At 42.8% G+C, this 27,815-nt stretch overlaps 1 protein-coding gene across 1 annotated transcript in view; it reads left to right on the forward strand.

Moving 5' to 3' along the window:
* Positions 1-27,815, forward strand: part of HID1 (HID1 domain containing) — a 60,375-nt gene that overhangs the window by 7,232 nt on the left and 25,328 nt on the right. The window contains exons 2-6 of the mRNA XM_083148049.1: positions 23,105-23,254; positions 23,387-23,557; positions 24,075-24,191; positions 24,321-24,427; positions 25,267-25,386. Coding sequence (XP_083004175.1) covers positions 23,105-23,254; positions 23,387-23,557; positions 24,075-24,191; positions 24,321-24,427; positions 25,267-25,386 — 665 coding nt within the window. The remainder of the gene's footprint in view (positions 1-23,104; positions 23,255-23,386; positions 23,558-24,074; positions 24,192-24,320; positions 24,428-25,266; positions 25,387-27,815) is intronic.

Here is a 27,815-nt window from a genome sequence, read left to right on the forward strand (position 1 = left end):
ACCCGGAAGTGCGGCTTGCGTTCCATTGCCGCTACACGGGGATACACTTACTCATGCCTCGCTATGACTTGGAATAGTTTTATTATTATTTCTATTGGGGTATTTGTTTCTGAAGGTGTTGTCCAACTAAGTATTAACTAAGCAAGGTAAATCCTCGTTAATTGTAAATAATCATGCGTTCCATTTAGCGGCCATCTTAGATATTTGCGTTTCACTAACTTTATCCTCTATAGTTGTTTTCTTATGCAGTCATCCCTATTAATTAATTAATTGTTTTTATAACCATTTTATATTATTACTCCTAAATGAGAAATCTTTTCATATTTAGTGTTATTATTATGGATCGGCAATCTACCTCTTTTAACGACCTATTAAAGGTCAATTCCCCTTAATAATACTGACTGGTACCTTCACAATTATAATCAATTTTATTAATCTCTAAAAATCCTCTTAATATCGCGGATACACCGCTTAAAAAATTAATTATTAAAAAATTATTAAAAATACAAAAAGACAGAATACAATAATAATACTAAAATGTATATTTACCCTCATTTAAATAAACATTAATCCATTGTATAAAAAAGAATTAAATTATTACACAAATACCCCTTTCGATTGTACATACATACACTCGTCTACTCTACAACTGAGTTAGCTTACTTTGGTTAGATTTTTTGTTTTATATGGGACCTATTTAATTGCGGTAACTCTAAACAAGATTTTTCTTTCACAGAAAAGCTGTCATTTCTATGGTTTCGTTTAGACCATTAGGCATTAAACTGTTCAAGGAATAAATCCAAAAGGACTCCCGCCTCGTTAGAACTAACTCTCGGTCACCCCCTCTCTCATCTATTTTAACTTGTTCTAGGGCAACAAAGGAAAAATCCTTAAGGTCGGATCTGTGTTCTTTTTGGAAGTGACGTGGGACACTGTGGTTTTGTACTTGATTTCTAATATTCCTCATGTGTTCTTGTATTCTCAATTTGAGATTTCTTTTCGTTTTTCCCACGTAAATGAGGTTACAGCTACATTTCAACAAGTACACTATGTGAGTTGATTCACAAGTAATAATGTCCTTACACTTTGGAAGTCCAGGAAAATTGTTGTTCAGCCAATCATAGTGTTTTCTGTCGATATGCTTACAACAAATACACTTGTTACAGGGATAAATCCCTGCCCTTTTATTCAAAAAGGATGGTCTTCCGGATGTTGGGGAATCTCTGCACGATTTTAATCTGCTTGGTGCTAGCATATTCTTCAAATTGTTTGCTTTTTTGAAAATAATAGTTGGCTTTTCAGGGAGATGAGGGCCCAACACTGGGTCCTTCTGGAGAAGATGCCAGTGTGTATCTAAACATTTTCTTATTTTATAGTGTTCTTGATTATACTTTGTTACGAATGGTCTTGAATCAGAATAGTAGGTTGATTCTGTCTTTAATTTTTCTTGTAACAAGGGTTGTCTAGGTAAGTTTGAAGCTTTCTGTTGATCCCTTTTTACTTGAATAGGGTCATAACCCTTTTCCACAAAGTTCTGAAATAACAGGTCAGACTGTTCCCAATATAGATCTATCGTACTACAGTTCTTTCGCAATCGAACAAACTGTGAATATGGGACTGAGGTCTTCCATCTTTTAAGATGACAGCTGTTGCTAGGGATGTAACTGTTCGCATCCGTCGGTTTAAAGAAGGTCTTTGAAGTCACAGCTTCATCTTCCCTAGCCATAAGTATCAGGTCGAGATAATCAATCTCTACTTCATTCTGTTTGTGTGTAAATCTTAAATTGAAGTTGTTCTCTTGGATCTCATCCACGAACCTTTTCACGCTATTCTCATCTCCTTCCCATATAAAAATCAGATCGTCAATGTAACGTTTGTAATAGATAATTTCTGGATATTTGTAACCCGTGGACTCGTAGAGGTACTCTTTTTCCCAGCAGTCCATGTAAATGTTTGCGAACGAGGGGGCGAATTTCGTCCCCATAGCCGTTCCGCAACGTTGTACAAAATAATTGCCCTCAAATTCAAAGTAATTGTGGTCCAAAATAAACTTTATTCCATCCAAAATGAACTTATTCTCCATTTCTGAGACTGTCTTATCGTCGCTTAATATATTGTTCACAGCTTTCAAACCATTTTTGTGAGGGATGCAGGTGTATAAGGCTTGTACATCTATTGTTAGCCATCTAAACGTCTTACGCCACTCTAAATCCTTCAACTCCCTTAGCAACTGGGTTGAGTCTTTCAGATGTGATCTCTGTTCTTTTACATATTTTTGTAATTTCAGATCCAAAAAATGGGATAAATTCGAGGATAAAGAGTTGACCCCTGCCACAATAGGTCTTCCGGGGGGGTCATCTTTATTTTTATGGACTTTCGGCAGATGGTAAAATACCGGAATCCTGGGCTTCGCTACATAAATGTAAAGGTACTCTTCCTTACAGATGACTTTATTGGAATTAGCCTCTTTCAACAAATCCAGGAGTTGATTATTGTACAATGTGGTGGGGTCTGAATCCAGTTTTTCATATGTTTCGGTATCGTCTATGAGTTTATGTGCTTCCGTGACGTACTTGGTTTTGTCTTGGATTACTACCGCCCCACCTTTATCTGCCATTTTAATTATAATTTCTTTATCCTTTTTTAGTTGTTTAAGGGCCTGTTGTTCTTGCGGGTTCAAATTGGTATGGCTAGATTTCTTTGGTTTAATTTCCCTAAAATCATTTCTCACTGATTCGTAAAAAATCTCAATGTGACTACCCCTTGACTCTATTGGGTAGTACTTAGAGGGTGGGGCCACTAATGGTTTTACTTTCGTATTGGTGTTTGCTTGATTGTTTGAAGGATTCTTCAAAAAATGCCTTTTCAAAGTTAGATTTCTCACATACTTATTTAGATCGACGAACAAGTCGAACTTGTCCAGGTGTTGGTCCGGCGCAAACTTTAAACCCTTATTTAATAAGGCTTTTTCTGATTCAGAAAGTTCCTTCTGGGAAATGTTAATGTAGTTTGTTCTATCGGATCCTTTTGTGTTTGTGTGATTCTCTTCTTTTTTGGGGAACTTTTTTCTTCCTCCTCCTCCTCTACATCCTCTTCTCTTATATATCTTTTTAAACCTTGAGGAGAATCCATTCTCGTATGTAATTGTTCTTTCCTCTGAAGGTTTCGAAAACCGACCTTTCTTTGGGGTTGCTCCCCTAAAAAAGATGTTCGGTGATGATAGGGGGATGGAGACCTCTGAAATCTTTGTTGTCTCATTTGGTACCCTCTATTTTCCGGTGAATAGTTGCCACTTGAAGATATTCTCCTTCTTCTATATTGTGGAGAGGGTCTTCTTTGTCTGTACCTCTTATGCTGGTAGTCATCATAGTCGTTTCGATATACCGACTGTTGTGATCTTGAAAAGACATCATTATCAAATCTTCTTACAGGTCTTTCCTTTCTTTGGTTGTATTTATAGTCCCTTGTTTCGAATCTTTGGGGTGGATTTGATGCCCAGTCGTGGATTCTCCCATTCAAATAGTCATTCTTGTCCCTAAGGAATTTTTTCTGTTTGCGTCCTATGATCTCATCTTCAAGAATGTCTAATTTACATTGCATATCTTTCACATCTCTTTGAAAGAGATGTGAAAGATATGCAATGTAAATTAGACATTCTTGAAGATGAGATCATAGGACGCAAACAGAAAAAATTCCTTAGGGACAAGAATGACTATTTGAATGGGAGAATCCACGACTGGGCATCAAATCCACCCCAAAGATTCGAAACAAGGGACTATAAATACAACCAAAGAAAGGAAAGACCTGTAAGAAGATTTGATAATGATGTCTTTTCAAGATCACAACAGTCGGTATATCGAAACGACTATGATGACTACCAGCATAAGAGGTACAGACAAAGAAGACCCTCTCCACAATATAGAAGAAGGAGAATATCTTCAAGTGGCAACTATTCACCGGAAAATAGAGGGTACCAAATGAGACAACAAAGATTTCAGAGGTCTCCATCCCCCTATCATCACCGAACATCTTTTTTAGGGGAGCAACCCCAAAGAAAGGTCGGTTTTCGAAACCTTCAAAGGAAAGAACAATTACATACGAGAATGGATTCTCCTCAAGGTTTAAAAAGATATATAAGAGAAGAGGATGTAGAGGAGGAGGAGGAAGAAAAAAGTTCCCCAAAAAAGAAGAGAATCACACAAACACAAAAGGATCCGATAGAACAAACTACATTAACATTTCCCAGAAGGAACTTTCTGAATCAGAAAAAGCCTTATTAAATAAGGGTTTAAAGTTTGCGCCGGACCAACACCTGGACAAGTTCGACTTGTTCGTCGATCTAAATAAGTATGTGAGAAATCTAACTTTGAAAAGGCATTTTTTGAAGAATCCTTCAAACAATCAAGCAAACACCAATACGAAAGTAAAACCATTAGTGGCCCCACCCTCTAAGTACTACCCAATAGAGTCAAGGGGTAGTCACATTGAGATTTTTTACGAATCAGTGAGAAATGATTTTAGGGAAATTAAACCAAAGAAATCTAGCCATACCAATTTGAACCCGCAAGAACAACAGGCCCTTAAACAACTAAAAAAGGATAAAGAAATTATAATTAAAATGGCAGATAAAGGTGGGGCGGTAGTAATCCAAGACAAAACCAAGTACGTCACGGAAGCACATAAACTCATAGACGATACCGAAACATATGAAAAACTGGATTCAGACCCCACCACATTGTACAATAATCAACTCCTGGATTTGTTGAAAGAGGCTAATTCCAATAAAGTCATCTGTAAGGAAGAGTACCTTTACATTTATGTAGCGAAGCCCAGGATTCCGGTATTTTACCATCTGCCGAAAGTCCATAAAAATAAAGATGACCCCCCCGGAAGACCTATTGTGGCAGGGGTCAACTCTTTATCCTCGAATTTATCCCATTTTTTGGATCTGAAATTACAAAAATATGTAAAAGAACAGAGATCACATCTGAAAGACTCAACCCAGTTGCTAAGGGAGTTGAAGGATTTAGAGTGGCGTAAGACGTTTAGATGGCTAACAATAGATGTACAAGCCTTATACACCTGCATCCCTCACAAAAATGGTTTGAAAGCTGTGAACAATATATTAAGCGACGATAAGACAGTCTCAGAAATGGAGAATAAGTTCATTTTGGATGGAATAAAGTTTATTTTGGACCACAATTACTTTGAATTTGAGGGCAATTATTTTGTACAACGTTGCGGAACGGCTATGGGGACGAAATTCGCCCCCTCGTTCGCAAACATTTACATGGACTGCTGGGAAAAAGAGTACCTCTACGAGTCCACGGGTTACAAATATCCAGAAATTACCTATTACAAACGTTACATTGACGATCTGATTTTTATATGGGAAGGAGATGAGAATAGCGTGAAAAGGTTCGTGGATGAGATCCAAGAGAACAACTTCAATTTAAGATTTACACACAAACAGAATGAAGTAGAGATTGATTATCTCGACCTGATACTTATGGCTAGGGAAGATGAAGCTGTGACTTCAAAGACCTTCTTTAAACCGACGGATGCGAACAGTTACATCCCTAGCAACAGCTGTCATCTTAAAAGATGGAAGACCTCAGTCCCATATTCACAGTTTGTTCGATTGCGAAAGAACTGTAGTACGATAGATCTATATTGGGAACAGTCTGACCTGTTATTTCAGAACTTTGTGGAAAAGGGTTATGACCCTATTCAAGTAAAAAGGGATCAACAGAAAGCTTCAAACTTACCTAGACAACCCTTGTTACAAGAAAAATTAAAGACAGAATCAACCTACTATTCTGATTCAAGACCATTCGTAACAAAGTATAATCAAGAACACTATAAAATAAGAAAATGTTTAGATACACACTGGCATCTTCTCCAGAAGGACCCAGTGTTGGGCCCTCATCTCCCTGAAAAGCCAACTATTATTTTCAAAAAAGCAAACAATTTGAAGAATATGCTAGCACCAAGCAGATTAAAATCGTGCAGAGATTCCCCAACATCCGGAAGACCATCCTTTTTGAATAAAAGGGCAGGGATTTATCCCTGTAACAAGTGTATTTGTTGTAAGCATATCGACAGAAAACACTATGATTGGCTGAACAACAATTTTCCTGGACTTCCAAAGTGTAAGGACATTATTACTTGTGAATCAACTCACATAGTGTACTTGTTGAAATGTAGCTGTAACCTCATTTACGTGGGAAAAACGAAAAGAAATCTCAAATTGAGAATACAAGAACACATGAGGAATATTAGAAATCAAGTACAAAACCACAGTGTCCCACGTCACTTCCAAAAAGAACACAGATCCGACCTTAAGGATTTTTCCTTTGTTGCCCTAGAACAAGTTAAAATAGATGAGAGAGGGGGTGACCGAGAGTTAGTTCTAACGAGGCGGGAGTCCTTTTGGATTTATTCCTTGAACAGTTTAATGCCTAATGGTCTAAACGAAACCATAGAAATGACAGCTTTTCTGTGAAAGAAAAATCTTGTTTAGAGTTACCGCAATTAAATAGGTCCCATATAAAACAAAAAATCTAACCAAAGTAAGCTAACTCAGTTGTAGAGTAGACGAGTGTATGTATGTACAATCGAAAGGGGTATTTGTGTAATAATTTAATTCTTTTTTATACAATGGATTAATGTTTATTTAAATGAGGGTAAATATACATTTTAGTATTATTATTGTATTCTGTCTTTTTGTATTTTTAATAATTTTTTAATAATTAATTTTTTAAGCGGTGTATCCGCGATATTAAGAGGATTTTTAGAGATTAATAAAATTGATTATAATTGTGAAGGTACCAGTCAGTATTATTAAGGGGAATTGACCTTTAATAGGTCGTTAAAAGAGGTAGATTGCCGATCCATAATAATAACACTAAATATGAAAAGATTTCTCATTTATGAGTAATAATATAAAATGGTTATAAAAACAATTAATTAATTAATAGGGATGACTGCATAAGAAAACAACTATAGAGGATAAAGTTAGTGAAACGCAAATATCTAAGATGGCCGCTAAATGGAACGCATGATTATTTACAATTAACGAGGATTTACCTTGCTTAGTTAATACTTAGTTGGACAACACCTTCAGAAACAAATACCCCAATAGAAATAATAATAAAACTATTCCAAGTCATAGCGAGGCATGAGTAAGTGTATCCCCGTGTAGCGGCAATGGAACGCAAGCCGCACTTCCGGGTTGGGTGGAACGCAAGCCGGAAGTAGCGGGTGTCCACTCCGTATAATACAGCCAGCGTGTGGACATCTATAGCGGCTCTAAGGGAGATGGAACGCAAGCCGCACTTCCGGTGTTTGTGTGAAACGCAAGCCGGAAGTAGCGGGCGGCCGCATGCAGTAAACTCTTGGCCCTAATTAAACGATCCCAGAAGAGATCGCAATACACGGTTAGCCTGATCATGGTCCTAGCTACATGAGAGTGCTTCTGGGTTAAATAAGAGACACGTATTTTATAGTCTAAAGGTGAAATAGATAAATAGAAACGGAGAATAGCATTATGGGTAAAACGGGGAATTATGGGTAGATCCCCTTAATTATACTTTTCGTATCATAGGAAGGCTTATTTAAGCATTTAGGAATATTAGATGTTATTAGAACTTTATTTAGCATATATCATGGTAATTGGACTACTAAAAATAAGACCTATAGACACTAATTAGATGAATTAAAATTGAACCAATAGGAAGTGGGAGGATATGACATAGGAATGTATTCCCCTATATATACCCACAAGATTTAGGACACTCAGTCTGCAGTTCTTCCCTGTAGGAGAGAGATCCTTGAGAAAAAGGTAATTATATACTTGACTGGTACCTATTTGTATGGTTGTAAATGGGAAAATGAAGTGTGAGGTCAATTGTTACTGATAGATCCTTGTTTGAGAAAAAAATGGCATGCCATCGACGCGATCAACGAGATTTTACATAGGGAACAATGTTAAATGGGCCAATGGCCCCGATTTTTGATTGTATAGGCACCCTAATGGGTATTAAGTATGTGAAATGGCCCATTGTTAATGCCACCCCACTATTGACGCCAACCCGAAGCGTGGCGAGCGCAGCAGTACGCGTCCTCCGACCTTTTCATACCCCCACTATCCACGTCGGTGTGGAGTTGATTTTATAAAGTGTGGCGAGCGCAGCCAGCCACCGAGCCCGAAGCGTGGCGAGTGGACGCGTAATACCTGTGAAGTAATGTGCGTCCCCTCGCGGGGCTCGCCACACTTCGGGCTCGGTGGCTGGCTGCGCTCACCACACTTTATAAAATCAACTCCACGCCGACGTGGATAGTGGGGTATGAAAAGGTCGGAGGACGCGTACCGCCGCCCCTCGCTGGCGCGCTGAGCGCGCCACGCTTCGGGTTGGCGTTCATCGTGGGGTGGCGTTAACAATGGGAGGCATTTGACCCATGAGGGGGGGGTTATGCAATTAAAATTGGGGTCTGGGGGGCATTTTACATTGGGCACAATGTAAAATCGGGTCTCAGGGACCATTTTACATTGCTTCCAATGTAAAAATCGCGTTGATCGCATCGCATGCGATTTGGTTGCATGCGATGCGATCGACGTGATTTTTTAGGTCCCGATGCATGCAATTAAAATTGCTGGCGCCGTGCTAGGAAACAAGTACCCTAATTTCCCCCACCCTTTATGCCTTTATGCCTTTTACATTCATCACCCCCATAATTTGTGCCCATCAACACCATCCTCACCTCATCTACCGTATATGTTATGCCCATCACACTTCACAGTTTATATAATTCTGCACTAACTGGCTTGAATGCAGTGTGCACTCAGCAGCAAGGAGTCAAGTAATGTGGGAGATGGTGTATCGCGCTCTACCCACTGGTTGGTGGTGCTGCAGGTCCTGGGTCTGTCCTAGGACCCAAAAGTAGTACGATATTATATTAGTGGGATGGACTGCGCACTCGGGATGTGAGTTGGGTAAATGTGTGGAATGGTTCGGAATCAGACTGGTACAATAAAGTGAGTGAAAAGCTTGTTTTTATTAATGAAAAAAACATGGGGTGAATGTGGGTGGGTAATGGGGGAGTCTCCTTGAGGAGAAAACCCTAAGAAGGATACCTCCCTAGCGCTCACGTTGGGAGGAGGTGGTGAGGAGGGGGTCCTAATGCTTGCACAGTTCAATGTCAAAAGTCAACCTGGAGTTGCTCAACAGGTGGTGCCCTGACTGTGTATGTATGGGGAGCCCTTACGGGAATTAAGGTGTCAACAGACCCCTTTCAACCATAAATCAGGTGTGGGACTTATGGTTCCGATGCTGGGTGGTGTGTGTGTGCACACTGTGCTGTGTGCACCACTCGATGGGCGCGATGTTGAATTTGGCGGTGCGGTGGGAGGGATAGTGGAGGGCAAGGAGCTGCGTCCCACACCTTGCCTCTTACCCGCTTCCTGGTGTGCGCTCTGGGTCCGTCCGGTACCCGGCTGGGCAGGAGATGGCTCGTCCTGTGGTGGTGGGGTGTCGCGGGTGCGGTGTGTACCCGAGAAGCCGTGCGCCTTCCCGTGCCGCGCGTCTAAGTAACTTCTATGTCCCCACTGACGGTGTGATGGATGCCCGGAGTCAAGTAATAGCGGCGACCACGGCAGTGAGCACTCCCGTGCCCTGTGAGGGAGTGCACCCTTGAGCTGAGCTGGGCCGGCCCTAAGCCTAGAATGCACGCCCCCTAAGCAGCTTACACAGGAGGAGAATTCTAGCGCGTCTGCGGCTATTAACTATGCAGGGCGAGCAGAAAAAAGGCAGGGCGGAAATCGGCAACTATTAAAGGGGCAGGGCGCAGCGCCCCGTGAAATAAGCGTAGCAGGAACACTAAATGAACTGGAGAGTCTGGGCTACTCAATGCAGCTTGGTGGCAGTTCCTGCACTAATTCCTTCCTATATGTTGTGGCATTTGAGGCAACAAATGCTGTAAAAAGATGGGAACAATTACTTTTGATATTTTGCTACAGGAATATACTGTACAATATGTGCAAAAGTTACCCAGAGTGCAGTGCCTCTAAAAGAAAAAATCTAGACAATGACGGGCGATGACAAAACGTCATCGCCTGGCGTCGGATTCTCGCGAGATCCAGAATCCCTTAAATTGCACCTCCAGCACCATCCTCTTCACTGCATTCTAGGAGCAGGGTGGGAAATGGTGTGCTGCTGCTGCTGCTGCTGTGTACTGTCTCTCTGCTGGGGCCTCGTGTGCTGCTGTGTACTGTTGTGTACTGTGTCTCCTCTCTGCTCAGTGGGATCACCATTGAAAGGATGACTGTGTCCTTCTGCTGTGTACTGTCTCTCCTCTTTTGTGCTGGGGCCTGCCTCTGCTCTATAGTCCACTGGTGCTGCTAGTGCCTGCACTGCCTAGGGCTGCAAGTGCCTACTTACCTACTGCAGTATATAATTCCAGTCTGCTGTTGCCAATGGCTACCAGTACCTATCGCAGTATATATAATTCCAGTCTGCTGTTGCCACTGGCTACCAGTACCTATCGCAGTATATAAGTCCAGTCTGCTGTTGCCACTGGCTACCAGTACCTATCGCAGTATACACAGTCTGCTGTTGCCACTGCCTACCAGTACCTATCGCAGTATAAAATTCCAGTCTGCTGTTGCCACTGGGTCCCAGTACCTATCGCAGTATAAAATTCCAGTCTGCGGTTTCCACTGGATACCAGTACCAATCGCAGTATATAAATCCAGTCTGTTGTTGCTACTGCCTACCAGTACCTATCACAGTATTTAATTCCTGTCTGCTGGGGCCACCCTACTGGCATATATAATTGCACTCCAGTGGTGTGGTTCTGTGGCATAACTCCACAAAAATAATTGAGATCCAAAATATGGAGGATAAAATATTTCCCTATATTTTAGATATAGCGTCGCTTCCTAGTAGTTCTGAAGCTGGTGCAACTTGTTATGACATAGACAATGAAATGCCATCAACGTCGTCTGCCAAGGGCGATGTCCAGTGTCAAAGTAGAGGGCATGGAAAATCAAAGCCAAAGCTAGGTAAAAGGACTCTAAAAAATAAATGTAAATCATTGGAGGAGAAACGTAAACTTGCCAATATGCCATTTACGACACAGAGTGGCAAGGAGCGGCTAAGGCCATGGCCTCCATGCATGACTAGTGGTTCAGCTTCACACAATGATCAGCTTTATCCAAGGCAGGCTACACTGTGTATCACCGGTTTCAGTAAGAGGCACAACGCCGACAACCTCTTAGCGAAACTGAGGGAAATCATCTCGCAGTGGCATTACACATGGGCAATTTCCAGCACGTGCCATGTTTTGCCCACACAATAAAATTGGTGGTGCAGCATTTCATCAGAAGTGACAGGAGCGTGCAGAAGATGCGTGCTGTGGCCAGCAAAATATGCGGACACTTTCGGCATTCTGCCATTGCCTGCCAAAGGCTGGAGCGGCAGCAAAAACTCCTCAACCTGCCCTGCCATCAGCTTAAACAAGAGGTGGTGACACGCTGGAACTCCACCCTCTATATGCTGCAGAGGATGGAGGAGCAACAAAAGGCCATTCAAGCCTACACAGCCACCTACGACATAGGCAGAGGCGCGGGGATGCATCTCACTCAAGCACAGTGGAGGATAATTTCTGTGTTGTGCAAGGTTCTCCAGCCGTTTGAACTTGCCACACATGAAGTCCGCTCCGACACCTCCAGCTTGAGTCAGGTGATTCCCCTGATCAGGCTGTTGCAGAAGCGGCTGGAGAAAGTGAAGGAGGAGTGATGAAGCCCTCCATACGCTTTGCCAGGATACGAGGGTGGTCAGTCTGTTAAGGTCAGAGGAATACATTCTGGCCACCCTATCCCCTTTCAGCTATACAAGGATTGACCACAGGATTGTTCAAATACCATCGTCTCCCACCCTTGGGTGAAACGGGACTCTAGACCATAAGTATCAGACCCATTTTTCACAATTTTTTTATTTTTCATACTATAATGTACATTTTTAATGTTCTGTAATATTATACATTTTGTGCAATATATTATGCTATCCATGCATTGATTGTATACCTACCCAGTGAAATTGCACACTGATTGAGGATTTTATTTTAGAAATAAATTTTCCAGTTGATAGAAACTGATTGTAAAACCAATTATTGCTCTTAGCGCTCCACCCACCCCCCTTTTTACATTCTGGCCACAATGCTCCATCCTCGATTTAAAGCGTATGTTGTGTCTCTGTTTCCGGTGGACACAAGTCTACAAGGGTGCAAAGACCTGCTGGTTAGGAGATTGTCATCTGAAGTGGACCGTGACATGGCCACAGCTCCTCCTTCATTTTCTCCCACACCTGTGGCTGCGAGGAAACAACTGCGATTTCCCACACAACCTGCTGGATGCAGGGCAGGCAGGAGGGAGTTTGGACATCAGGTCCGGACTAAAGGACCTGGCAATGATTGCTGACGTGTCTACTTTCGATGCATTGGATGCTGTCACCATTGGAAAAAATGGTGGAGGATTACTTTGGTGACTGCATCCAAGAAGACATGTCAGACAGTCCATACCTTTACTGGCAGGAAAAAAGGCAGCTTGGAGGCCCCTGTACAAACTGGCTCTATTTTACCTGAGTTGTCCCCCCTCCAGGATGTACTCCAAAAGAGTTTAGTGCAGCGGGGAACCTGGTCAGTGAGTGGCGGAGGAGGTTGCTTCCACAAAATGTGGAGAAGATGATGTTCATAAAAATGAATTATCAATTCTTCAATGAAGACCAGCAATTGCCTCCAGAGATTATACAGGGACCTAAGGGTGGGACCAAGGACAATTCCATCTTGCACCCTTTTTTTTTTTTTTACCATTATGTACTTTGTGGGGCCTAGTTTTTAAAACTGCCATCCTGTCTACTGCAGTGCCACTCCTAGATGATCCACATGTTTGTGCCTCCCACTTGTGTGGATTAGCATAGTTATCCAGCTACCTTGGTGCAACCTTTTGCCCTAAAAACAATATTGTGAGGTGTCAGGTGTTCAGAATAGACTTGAAATGAGTGGAAATTAATGTTATCGAGGTTAATAGCGTAGGAGCAAAAGAAACCCCCCAAAATTCTACGATTTTAGCAGTTTTTTTATGCTTTTTAAAAAATAAAAAAATCAGAATCCAAAACCCAAAACATTGAGGGGGTGTTTTGGCAAAACCCAGTAGAACCCAAAACCTGAAGGTAATCCCAAAACTCGAAAAGTGGCAGGTGCACAGTCCTAGTTATAGCCAGGGAGAACTGGGTTGTTTCACATTACAGGTTGAGTATCCCTTATCCAAAATGCTCAAGATCAGAAGAATTTTGCATAACAGATTATTCCGTATTTTGGAATATTTTTATATTTGAATGAGGTATCTTGAGGTATCTTGCATTTATGTTGTATAAATACATCAAACACATGAAATACACACAAATACATTTTATTTGTGCATGAAACAAGGTTTTAAACCAGAAACAAAGTTTTGTGTACAATCTCAGGCACTGACTTTGAATGCCAAGCAATCAAGTCCTTGCACATATTTAGTGCCAGTTAAATGTTATTTTCTCTGTAGTGCCAGTTACAGATGTAGCCATTATGTTTTTAGCAAAAAATAAAAGAACATTTGGGAGACTATGGTTTTTGGAATAATTTGGATAAGGGATACTCAACCTGTATTAGAAAGCAGATTAAATTATTTAAAAGATATTTCCCCAAACAGCATGAGACTATAGTCACCAGATGCTCTTTCAAATATTATGTCCTCAAGTTACTGGAGATCATGAGAAAGGTAGAAACTGAGGAAACCTTAAGGTGTGCAGGCAGTTTGACCCTAGGGAGCGAATGCTTCTTTACACGTTGGGGGAAATTTACTAAAGGATATTTGTAAAAAAAATAGGTGTATTTGTATCCAGAAATACACTTATTTTTGACATTTACTATCCCGAAAATACGGCAATTCGTAATCGTATTGATGTGCTATCAATCCAAATACGAACTGCTGTATTTTCGGGATAGTAAATTTAAAAAATAAGTGTATTTCTGGATACAAATAAACCTATTTTTTACAAATTTCCTTTAGTAAATTTCCCCCGTTGTGTCAGGTTGTGAGATTGTCAAAATAACCACATTACCAAATAATTGGAAGAAAGCAGCTGTTAAAAGAGGTATAGTCCGTCCCATTTATCATACAAAAAAAAAAAAACCACGCTTCTTTGAGGGTAATTAAACGGTCACCGTGTTTATGTATATTTAATATATGCTATCTGGATATAGAGATTTAGATACAGGTTGTGTATCCCGTATCCGTTATCCGAATTATTCCAAAAACCATACATTCCAGAAATTGGATTTTTTTTTTTTTTGCTGCTAAAAACTTACTGGGGATATTTGTAACAGCACTACTGAGGACATGATATGTAACTGGCACTATATATGTGCAAGAAAATGATTGCTTGGCATTCACATTCAGTGCCTGAGATAGTACACAAATTTTGTTTCATGTTTTGAAACCTTGTTTTTTGAACAAATAAAATATATCTGTGTGCATTTCATGTGGTTGATGTGTTTATACAGCATAAATGCAAGATACTTCAAAATACATCATTGAAAATTAAAATATTCCAAAATACGGAATAATCCGTTATCCAAAATTCTGCTGGTCCCAAGCATTTTGGATAAGGGATACTCAACCTGTATATGCATGCATAGGTAAAATACCAAACACAAATAAAATAATTGATGTTGGTGTGAGGAAAATTGATCTCTATATAGCTGCTACATGAGTGTCCTGTTCCTATTAAGACCTCCTAAATCTGGTACTTAGATGTGGTGATGGTTCCCAAAGTTGGTACTGCTCACTCACAATTTTAGGGTCCCTATGGTGCTATAGATAATTGAAAACAGGAATGTAAGTGCTGCATGTAAGATTACTCTGATCCCGTAGCACTTGCTGGGGTCGCATATGATACATGGCATGCTAAAGGACCGCATATGATTTATATGAGCCCGGTGGCTCTCCTGTGGGCAGTTGCGGAGGTATAGCATGCAAGGCTGCATGCAATACCTCAGAATAGTGTTTGGGGGCCTTTAGCAGCTGAGAGGGTGGTACATTATCACCTTCCACTGTATTACTTCTCTAGGCTTAATCTGCCCCCATTTTTACTCTGGGAATGTCTGGTTTCCAGTTTAGCAGCAAGGAGGGAGTGTGCTTAATTCAGAGTTGCCCACAATGCCACTGTTCAGAGTTTATGGATTTTTCTTCCTACTACGCATATGTGACTATCCCAAAAAATTATTATGGTGTATGTGGTACAGTATGCACAAAGGTTCTGTTGCGATTGAGATGCACACTATCACTCCATGCATCTGTTTAGCCATCTCCCAGGCCGTGAATGGGTGATGGATAGTCATATGCACTGAGATGTTCTGGCTTATGGAAGTGTTGTGTATACAGACACACTTTTTTTTCACTTTTGAGGCCACTCTTAAGGCCATAAGGCTGCTACAAGTTTTAATGGTGCAATCAATGTTGGCATCTAAATACCCACCAGTTGGATTACCACATGTGATGGAGATGTTGTATGTACACGCAGACCGCAGTATCAGAACTGTATTGAATGTAGAAAATTAATTTCACCTAGGTGAATCGGTTGTGGATCAGTTGGTCACCAGCAAGTTGTTAGACAGTCACTAGGCCGACACCATTAGGCCAACATGCATTTTGGTCAACAGGGTGATATGGTTGACAGAGGTAAGGTCGACAGGGTAATTAGGTCCACAGGTAAGGTCAACAGGGTCATTAGGTCGACATGGGTAGTGTCGACAGGGTCATTAGGTTGACATGGGTCAGGTCGACAGTGAAAAAGTCGACATGTATGTCCTAGTGTCAACATGGACACCGAAACGCACCACCACGTCCCCTCGCATGGCTCGCTGCGCAAGCCATACTTCGGGCACGGTAGCTACGCTCGGCACACTATTTTATTCTTCCACCACACCCTAATGGATGGTAGGGCATGTAATACCGCCTGTCGGCTCAAAAAAACTGAAAAAACCCTTGTGGACCTAATGACCCTGTCGACCTAATCCATGTCAACCTAAACGCATGTCGACCCATCTGCAGGGCCGGTGCGAGGCACCGGAGCGCCCCAGGCGAGTCGGGGTTCCTGCGGTGCTGTCACTGGGTATAAAGCTGCTGGCGGCGGGGTCGGGTCCCTGCAGTGAATAGAGAATAACAAGCGATATGCGCGCGGCGGCGCGGGAAGCGCTTCTGATTTTGAAAACACTTGCCGCACGCTGATAGGCTGAATCTCAGCCAATCAGCGTGCGGCAAGTGTTTTCAAACCCAGAAGCGCTTGCCGCGCGCATAGCGCTTGTTATTCTCTATTCACTGCAGGGACCCGACCCCGCCGCCAGCAGCTTTATACCCAGTGACAGCACCGCAGGTACCCCCGCGGCACGGACGACACCCCTGCCCGCTCCAGCACCTGCATGGATGCCGACAGCTATATGAACAGTGCCCTAACCCTCCATGCTGGGGGTGAGGGGTGAACTGCCGCCCTCCAGGTGCCGGCGCCCTAGGCAAATGCCTAGAGCTGCCTAGTGGTGGCGCCGGCCCTGCCCATCTGCATGTCGACCTAGGTGGTGGTAACCCAATGACCGTATCCCGATGAATCAATAGCGTGTGCTATGTGACCCATGTATTTTTCTGAGATTTCCATGTTCTGTATTTCGTGTCCATATGTAATTTTTTTATTTTTTTTTGTTCTGATGCTATAGGTATTATTGTTGTTTGGGTGCTTTGTGTGTATTAAAATCTATATGCACAAAAGGGAAGTTTGGTGCCACTAATGTGTGCAAAATCTAAAATCATATGAGGAACTATAAAATCACCAACGATATTCTCATTTAAAATATAAGAAAAAATCTATAAAAGTGTATGTTTTACACTTCCTTAACTTTAAAGGGTGTCCCGATCCCCTAAATAGGAGTAGTGGTAGATTACGGTAAAGTGGTTATGGTATAGCGGAGCCACCATGTTATGGTCAACCATGCTTAGGGGGGTATTCAATCTTCGGGTCATGGCAGACGAGCTTGCTCGCCCGCCGTGACCCAGTCCTGTTCTCGGTCAGCTCGACCGAGAACATGCAGGCGGGATTCAATGTCCCGCCTGCAGCGGGACGAGAAGGGGGCGTGGCCGCGAGTTGCGCCGGGAAGTGACGAGATGCAGCCGGCAGCTCGTCACTTCCCGGCTGTTCTCGGCAGAACGAGCCCGACAGCTAGAGATGTCGGGCTCGTTCTGCCAGGAAACCCTGTTCAATGCTGTCGGGGAAGACAGCATTGAATAGGGCCCGTCGAGCATCTCCCCCACGGGAGATGCTCGACGGCGATTGAATACCCCCCTTAGTCTCTCCTGTCTAGTTAGACGCCTAAAGATAGCAGACAGCATCTAGATAAACAGTAATGACAGTTAGACACAAGTGTCGTGATCGACAGTCACAAGGTCGATATGAATTTTTTAAGTTTTTTTCATGGCTATGTCGACATAGGTCAACATGGATACCAAATAAGTGTGCAGTGTCCCCACACATGGCTTGCTATGCTTGCCATGTTTAGGGCTTACGCTTGGCACACTACTATGTTCTAGCTCTATTCCCACTTGGATGGTAACGTATGAAACAAATAAAGCCAAAAAAAGTGAAAAACTCATGTCAACCTTGTGTGTGTCAATCACGTTTCTGTCGACCTAACGCTTGTATATAACTTTCGCTACTGACGATGTAGACACGGTCGACTATCTTTAGGCTTCTAACTAGATGCACTTGACAAAGCGTGGCTGACCATAACATGGATGATCTAGACACCGTCCACCAGATCTGCTGTAAAGCTATGTGCACATGGATAGAGGTTTCAGCAACCACTGGTGATATACATCTCTAGTGAGTATGATAAACAGATTTAAAAATGACTGGGAAAAAATGGCTATATAGTGACTAGTTCGAACAATGTTTAAAAATTCAACAGTGTATTTATTAAGACTAAAAAAAAAAAAAAAAAAAATATATATATCTATATCTATATATCAGGTCAGATAAAAAACAAAATTACCATGTCAGTATAATACAGTGGTCTCCAAACTTTTTTGAATCAAAAATCCCTACAGCATAAGTATTTTTAATGGGCTCCTTAGACAAACACTTTGTTATGGAGAAATTTAGAAAACAATCATTTTAGTAAAATGTGTGTACTGTATATGTCATCCTTATGTTCAATTATGTGGGGCAATATTTGTATATGTTTGTCCACATATTTTTTTGAGTGGAAGCCACAAGCACTTGTTTGTCTATCACATTATTGATAAATAAATTTAATTGGTCCTGGACTTCCAACAAAAGGCACCCATGCAAGTACCCCAAGACAACCCAGGGTGCCACGGCACACTGTTTGGGAACCACTGGTATAATAGTTATAAAACTGATCAGAGGGGACTGGGCTGACATTTTTACCTCCGGATCTAATTCATTGACATTGTTTTCTGCAAGTGTGGTACGCACGGTCCGGTTCGTTTGTTCCGGGGAATTGGGATGGTAGTTGATGGGGACAAACTTGAAAAGGCAGTTGTAGTTTAAACGGATTAGGTTTTATTTACGTACATTTGATAACTGTAAACAACGCCACAAATTTCAATCTATGCTTTTGCGGCTAAGTAAGGCACACAATTCACTTCTGCACTACTACTGGTATAAATCTGCACCAACAGGCAACTGGTAGGCTGATACCATATTTACCTTTCCAATATTACAGATACAACTAAACGCACATATAAGACACAGCACAATGTGACCAAGTGGTGCCGCTACATAAAACTTGTCCCGGATACGGGTCTAGGACCCGGCCTGTGCACAGGACTTAATGAACACTGGTAATTGGCCATCCTACGGATCAATACACAGGGTGGTGTAACTGCCTGGCCTTCCTACGGATCAATAGCCAGGGTGGTGTAACTGCCTGGCCTTCCTACGGATCAATAGCCAGGGTGGTGGTGTAATTGCCTGATCTTGGTGGTATTTGCTCCTTATTATGGGTTTCGTATTTGCAAAACATAGGGAGCACTTAAGGCACAGCAGGACACAGGGGTACACATCCAATCAATACAATAATGTATTGATACCCAGCTACACTGTTGTATGTCCTGCGCAGGGAATATCCTCTCAGCTGCAGTCACTTTTCTGACTATGGAGCCTCACTGCTCCTGTGGCTCCTACAGCTCCTCTAAGACGCAGGGGCTACTGTATAAGTGCCCTAGAGCTTTCCGGCCAACCCCTTGCTCTCTTGCCACCAACCGTGGCTTTTCTCTGTTGGGGTATCAAACCCCCTGCTGATGTAGTTATCTCCCTTCTGGTCACTAGGACCCAACTCACGTTTTTTGTGCAGGTTACTGAAATAGGGGCATCTTTTCTCCCTGCCGGGGCGTACTGGTGGTGTGGTGCTGTCACAAGGAGGCACCGGGTCCGTCCACCCGGTCAGGAGGGCGCCGGGGACACGCGCTGCCTCCAGCGCTGTAGCTTGGCTGCATCTTCTAATCCCCCGTGCGGGACCCTGCCGCCTGTCTGCACGTGCCGTCCCTCTTTTCGCGCCGAGCGCTGACCTCTCTCCCTCCTCACTTCCTCCTTCCGCCTCGCAGCCTCCTCTCCCATCCTCGCTGTCAATCAACCGGGGGAGTCCCACCTCCTCCTCCCCGGCGCCTGCGGTGAGTCCAGCGTCAGTGCCACTGACTAGTGGCACGCGCTGCGGGGTGCCACATTCACCCCCACTTTTCATGGCCGTGTCCTCACGTGCCAGTGTTGTACTTGAGTACTCCTGGTCCCTACTTACGCCTTTTACACCCGACTCTGTAGCATTCTCCCTCTTTGGCCGGTGGAAACGCCTGCGGAACTGACGTCTGTCAGGGGCAAACCGGCTTCCTTTAACTGGCACACCGCCAGGGCCAGCCACGTTTGCTGCCTCAGCCCCCTTTTCTCCTTCCACTACATCAAATTCCACCGTCTCGCCATCTTTGACACTGCGCAGGAACTTCCGGGGGTTGTTTCTCTTTATGGCCGTCTGATGGACAAAGACATCAACTTTTGTGTCGTTCCTGTTGATGAAGCCGTACCCGCTTCGGACATTAAACCACTTGACGGTTCCTTGTACCTGTGTAGCCAGCACTTTCTTCCCCGCCTGGCTCCTCTGAACGCAGATGGCGTGTTGCAGGGCTCGCTTTTCAGTCTGATCTGTCAGCCGCCTGTCCGATTGCTTTGGGTGGTTCCATTGGCTTCCCACTTCTCTATGCCCTTCGGTTCTCCACCCAGAATCTCTATCATTGCCGGTTTGTGATCTGTTCTTCTGATACATCTCCCTTTTCATGTTTGCTAATCCTGCTGTCAGCTGTTCTATCTGTCTGCTCAGCGTCTGGAGTTTGTCTTCTCGGAGGTTCTGTCCCCCTTGTACAGCCATGCCTTTGCTTGTCCTGGCTCCTTCCTGGCTGGTGGGCCCATGCAGGTCCTGCTGTTCCTTTGAACCCAATAACCTGGGATATTCATCTTCTCGCTTGACTTCAGTGCCAACTACTGCGATGGCGGCTTCTTTGAATTCCCTGAACGATTTCCCAGGCATCTGTCGACGGAGTAATCTCAGTTGCGCACGCATACTTTTCTTCACCACCCCTTCCGTAAGTTGAACGGTCAGTGTCTCGTCTGCGTTTTTAGCTTCTTCTGGGTCGATGGCTTGTATTGCCCTCAAAGCCTCCTGCAGGCTGAGGGCGTAGTCCCGTAGTGTTTCTCCAGGTTGCTGTTTCCTCCCATATAGTTTCACTTTCAATTCCGGGAGATTTCTTGTTTCAAACATGGTAGATAATCTCTTTAGGATCTGTTCCACTGTCTGTTTATGTTCTGGGGGCCATGACATCACCTCACGTAGGGCAGACCCTGTCAGCTGTCCTATCAATATTTCTATCGACTGTTGCTCTTGAAGGATGTAGAGCCGGGACGTCGATCCTATTTTGTCTTTAAACTGTGTGAACGTCGCCCCTGACGATTTGTTTGCATCCCCGCTGTAGGTCGGCATCCACGGGGCCCCGAAGTGGTATGGGAGCGTGATGGATGTGACCCCCGGTGGTGCGGGCTGTTCTTGTTGGGGTTCCCCTCCTGGCGTTGCATTTGCGTTCGGTGGCACTGGTTCTTCCATCCTTTTTTTTTTTTTTTTTACCCTGGATCCTGTTCGTATGACGCCAAATGTGGTACGCACGGTCCGGTTCGTTTGTTCCGGGGAATTGGGATGGTAGTTGATGGGGACAAACTTGAAAAGGCAGTTGTAGTTTAAACGGATTAGGTTTTATTTACGTACATTTGATAACTGTAAACAACGCCACAAATTTCAATCTATGCTTTTGCGGCTAAGTAAGGCACACAATTCACTTCTGCACTACTACTGGTATAAATCTGCACCAACAGGCAACTGGTAGGCTGATACTATATTTACCTTTCCAATATTACAGATACAACTAAACGCACATATAAGACACAGCACAATGTGACCAAGTGGTGCCGCTACATAAAACTTGTCCCGGATACGGGTCTAGGACCCGGCCTGTGCACAGGACTTAATGAACACTGGTAATTGGCCATCCTACGGATCAATACACAGGGTGGTGTAACTGCCTGGCCTTCCTACGGATCAATAGCCAGGGTGGTGTAACTGCCTGGCCTTCCTACGGATCAATAGCCAGGGTGGTGGTGTAATTGCCTGATCTTGGTGGTATTTGCTCCTTATTATGGGTTTCGTATTTGCAAAACATAGGGAGCACTTAAGGCACAGCAGGACACAGGGGTACACATCCAATCAATACAATAATGTATTGATACCCAGCTACACTGTTGTATGTCCTGCGCAGGGAATATCCTCTCAGCTGCAGTCACTTTTCTGACTATGGAGCCTCACTGCTCCTGTGGCTCCTACAGCTCCTCTAAGACGCAGGGGCTACTGTATAAGTGCCCTAGAGCTTTCCGGCCAACCCCTTGCTCTCTTGCCACCAACCGTGGCTTTTCTCTGTTGGGGTATCAAACCCCCTGCTGATGTAGTTATCTCCCTTCTGGTCACTAGGACCCAACTCACGTTTTTTGTGCAGGTTACTGAAATAGGGGCATCTTTTCTCCCTGCCGGGGCGTACTGGTGGTGTGGTGCTGTCACAAGGAGGCACCGGGTCCGTCCACCCGGTCAGGAGGGCGCCGGGGACACGCGCTGCCTCCAGCGCTGTAGCTTGGCTGCATCTTCTAATCCCCCGTGCGGGACCCTGCCGCCTGTCTGCACGTGCCGTCCCTCTTCTCGCGCCGAGCGCTGACCTCTCTCCCTCCTCACTTCCTCCTTCCGCCTCGCAGCCTCCTCTCCCATCCTCGCTGTCAATCAACCGGGGGAGTCCCACCTCCTCCTCCCCGGCGCCTGCGGTGAGTCCAGCGTCAGTGCCACTGACTAGTGGCACGCGCTGCGGGGTGCCACACAAGGAAGTGCAAGTTCATTTGTCAAACTTATAGTATTAAGATAAGAGGCCGGGAAGCAGTGGTATTCTATAATAGAACTAATAATTTAAAAAGGGAGTGTTAATGATAAATAAAACGCTTATAAATACAGTTGATACAATTGTGATCAGGGCTTTTGCCACATTTCCTGTGTCACAATCTATCTTTTAGTGGCTGGGCAATAGGCTGTGGGAATGAGGGAATTATGCTAGGGAATCTCAGGAGTGTACCTGTGTTGTAAAGCCTATGTGTTGCCTGCTGGAAAACCTGCCATGCTGTAATTTAGACATTGCCAAGCTGTTACCTTGTATGCTGTCAGGATCAGACTTCATTTCATCCAGTGTATTTCATTCTTTGTCACAATAGAATAAACTAGTTATATGCATTTATTGACTTTATTGCATTTAGTTTATACAGTGACTTGCACAATATTCCAGATGAGTAATATTTTTATTCATGTCATTCATTAGTCTGAAAAATGTTACCAGCCCATTATTTACTTCCATCTTTGGTGCTTCTTGCAGCCAGTAGAAGCTACAGATGATGCCTTTTGGGACCAGTTTTGGTCAGATTCAGCCACCTCTGTGCAGGATGTGTTTGCTTTGATCCCAGCTGCTGAGATTCGTGCAGTGCGAGAGGAGTCGCCATCAAATCTGGCCACACTTTGTTATAAGGTGATTGTCCACATTCAAATGCAAAAAACAAAATACATTATCTAATGGAAATTCTGTGTACTGCTAACTGCTCCATGCTTGAAAACGCCTTACAGTATTTAGTCATGTCTATTATTGATATATGCCCTGCAGGCAGTGGAAAAGCTGGTGGCAGGTGCAGACAGTGGATGTCACTCAGACACAGAAAAGCAAATTGTGTTGAATTGTGCTCGGCTGCTGACTCGCGTGCTGCCATATATCTTTGAAGACCCCGATTGGAGAGGATTCTTCTGGTCATCTGTGCCTGGGGCAGGACGGAGCCAGGTAACTCCCTTCAAAGTTACTCTGTAAAGTATTTAATGTATTGTAATATCCATTATATGCTATTTTTATTTCTTATTTTTTCTCAGAATGTTAGGAACAAAAGGGTTATTCAATATGGGATTCCAACTACCAAAACGTCCTGACAGTCGGAATCCTGGGCTGTTTTCGTCTGATCCAACAGTAACTCGACAGTCGGAATTTAATGTTCCAGCTGTTGAGTGTCGGAAAGTCCATGGATTGTCAAAAATGCCTGTAAATTTGACAATCCACTGCTGTTTCCGACAAAACAGATCCGACTTTAAAAAAGTCGTCTCACACCCTTCAATGCTGTCGTTAACGGCAGTATTGAATAGGGGAGTGCCGATATTTCACCTGTTGGGAAATATCATCACGTATTGAATACCCCCCTATGTCTTTCAGATTTTTTTATGCTTATTTTTGGAACTGGTCCATGATTTGAATAATTCTACCGCTTGAATTGTTACTGCTACACATCCTAACTGGCATTTTGTCTTAGGAGGAAGATGATGAGGAGGATGGGTCTCGTCCACTTGCAGAATCTTTGCTCCTGGCCATTGCTGATCTGCTCTTCTGTCCAGAGTTTACAGTGCAAAGTCACAAAAGAACTGGAACAGTGAGTAACCCCGGTACCGCTATGTATTGCCTTTATCTGGAATGTGGCTACACTATACTCCGTGGCATTTATCATTATGCCTGAGCTATAAATAATTGACTGCTTTTGATTCTGATGACTTTTCTGTAGGATGCAGCAGAAGACATTCACACACTTGACAGCTGTGAGTACATCTGGGAAGCTGGTGTTGGCTTTGCTCATTCTCCAACCCCCAACCACACACATGACTTCAACAGGTAATTTAGCTTCACTTTTGTGACTGGAAACCTGAAAGGAGAACTATATCCAAAAAGTAACATTTTCTCTTATATGGAATGATATAAACGTGACTAGTAAGATTTGGCCCTTTTCTAGACCATTTCCATGCATTGGGCCAATAAATTGTGAGAAAAGTGTCAAATCATATGTCATTTACTTTCAATTCTGATCCGGTGTGCTGTCCCATGCATCGTATGTCATAGCCCCAGATTGTCACCACTGCATCAAGGCTTTATTGTATGTGGAGCCTTGTATGGGACAGCATGTAATACATTTTATGCAGAATGACTGCAAACAATGTATTGCATGCGATCGAGTTGCCGGAGTTACCATAAAATTGTGAAAAATTGTGTTACAATAGTCCAGTGATCAGATCGGTCCACTCTGAAACTTTAATCCGATGCGGCACTGCGTTCTGCTTAAGGTGTCACTTTTCAACCACCTAGTGACTCCCCTTCTCCATAAATTTACCAATTTCACGCAAGAAGTTCACAGGGATGTTGATATCTTCAGTTCGAAGGAGGGAGCTGGGGGGTATTTTTGTTTTGCTGCCTGCAACATAGGAAAAGCTGTCTTTTTTTATTATAATGGCAGGACCACCAGCAAAATAAAAGTTCAGGTTTTAGATGTCACTTTCTTTGAAGGGAGTTGGTTAGAGAAAAATATTTTTACTTAAAAATGAACTCTGTACACCCTCCTACCCTGTCCCTGGTTCACAAAAAGCAGCATTTTGGTAAACGTTGTCATACATCTATATAAGCGATTTATATTTATTGTATTTCACAATTATCCATTATGTCCCCCCTTTTTTTTTCAGAACAGAACTTTTAAAACTACTACTGACCTGCTTCTCTGAGGCCATGTATCTTCCACCTTCATCGGAGAGCAGCGGCATAGCCAACCCTTGGGTACAGTTTTTCTGCTCCACAGAAAATAGGTGAGGGAATGTAAATAAATCCTCTTGTTGCCTACTGGGGAGTACACCAAATCCTTCCCACACTTTTATATTAGTTACATATATTTCATATAATACTATTGTTTAATGCAAATGTTTCTAATATCTAAAGTAACTATTTATTTATTTTTTTTGTGGGGGAATTTTGTAACGGTCATGATTTTCCCCCTATATCGTTTATGTACTGCTTTCTTCCTTGTCCATTTTACTCATCACTCTAGCTTGGAACATCTGACTACAGCCTCCCACATTCTCATTCCATGAGCCTTTGTGTAGGCAGCATTGCTTTCAGTGAGCATTTGTTTCACTCATGAAAAACATCAACATTGAAATGCCACAATTTAGTAAAGTGTATTTGTTTTGTCAGTTGTGTGCGTTTTGTTATGGATGTAACCGTGGTCCTCACTCTGTCCTCAGGGCACCCTAACTGTCCAGATTTTAAACATATGCATGCTTAAGTATCCATGATTTAATGAGCTCCTAATGAGCTCCTCAGTCAGTTAGATTACCATCTGTGCAGAAGCATGGATATCTTTAAGACCAGATTCTACTTATCATTTATGTACAACCTTCTAGAATATGATAGCTAGTATCTCCACTTCTATAAACCTGCACTACAGTAAATATACCAGTTAGGATGCCATGAGGCCTGTGATTTAATTTGGATATAGTAAAGTGTCTGTGCTAATGGCTTTTAGAAATCTTTTTTGTTTAAAGGAACCACAAATTTACCATAAGCGCTCAAACATGTACATACAGTTTATTTGACTGGAAATGTACTTCTTACCCTGTTTCCACTAGCAACCTGGGTCAGCCCTGAACTTTGTACCCAGATCGATACCGGGTTGAACCTGGGTTTAAGACGCATTTCCACTACAGTGGTACCCAGTAAATTGCTGGGTAAGGCCTGTTTTTTTCCTATAGATTACATAAGAAAAAGGACAAAAAAGGAAAGGAAAATAAACCATTTTCTGATTAATGAAGAGACCACAAATATTTATTTGAAAAAGTTTGTGCTTTTATTGTTGTCCCAAATATTCAATATGAAACCTTTTCAAACGTGTCTTCAAACAAAAAAATGTAAAACTTTTGTGAAAACTGTTGTTTGCAGTATATCTGAGCCAATGCTGTACCTAGACACGTATAAACTGCCCATAAACATGTACAACATGCACATAAAAATGCCCCAGAAGCTCCAATCAGCTCTTTTTTTTTAAATATACCAGTTTGGGAGCTACCCCAAAACCCAGGCGCAAACTGGGTCCAACCCTGATCATTACCTGGGTTTGCTTGCCAGGGAATAAAAAACAGGTTATTTGACATGGGAGCATTTCCACTAGCAGAAAACCTGGGTAGATGTTAATTTATTGACAAATATTTTTAACTGATCAAATATCATAATAAAATGCTAAAAGCAGTGGGATCTGAGTATGCCTGTGGCTCATACTTGCCTACTGTCCTGGATTGACGGGGAGGCTCCTGAAAATTTGGTGTCACTCCCAGCCCCCCTCGGGTAAGCACCTTACTAGTCTCCCTTATCCCCCTCACCCGCCTTGCACAAACTCCCCATTATCCTCCCATCCCAAACTTTGGAAGGAACAACCATGGAGAGTAAGTATGCCGTGGATGTAGTGACATCATACTTAGCCGCTGCCACTTCACAGCCAGGAGACTACCAATATCATGTGAACACTTTGCTATATATCGAAGCGCTCACATAGTAGGGATGTAATCGCAACATTTTGCAGTTGCAATGCAGGGTGGGAACCGGCATGGGGGGGCATGCCATGTGCTGTCTGTTCCTCTGCATGCCACCGCCGGCAGTTGTAGTTTTGCAGATATTTGTAAAACTACAGCAGAAGCTGAATTAGGCTCAGAATGCGACAGATAATATCAAGAGATTCTTTGCTATGTTAACAAGTGAAAACTGGTATGAAAACAATACTAGGGAGGTAAAGTACAAAAATATATAAAAATGTTTAAAAGTATTTAGTGTGAACCATGATAATAATGTATATGCAAATATAAGAAGTTGGAAAGTAAATGGGATATCACTTCCTCTAAACCATATTTACAATGCACATAGATATATACACCATTAAATGGTACAGAGTCCCTAGAGAATTCTCTGCATCACTACAGCCTTTGTGTCTATCTCCTCTATGGTAACAAGATGTGTTTTCTTTTTTTAGTAGTGACATCATATACTCCTTTTACATTTGTTTTCTTTTTTTTTTTTTGTCTACCAATCATTGTTTGCTTTAGTTTACCCAGCTTTATGTGGATTTATTGTGTTGATATGTTATGGTTGCCATGATCGCAGTGCTTTTTAAAGGATTTTTATGTACAGTAAATGTTTCATATCTAAAACTGTGAATCTAATTGCTTTTGTTGTGGTTTTCTGGTCCGGT

The sequence above is a fragment of the Crinia signifera genome, chromosome 6, assembly GCF_055691185.1.
Source record: "Crinia signifera chromosome 6, ASM5569118v1, whole genome shotgun sequence".
NCBI lineage: Eukaryota > Metazoa > Chordata > Amphibia > Anura > Myobatrachidae > Crinia > Crinia signifera.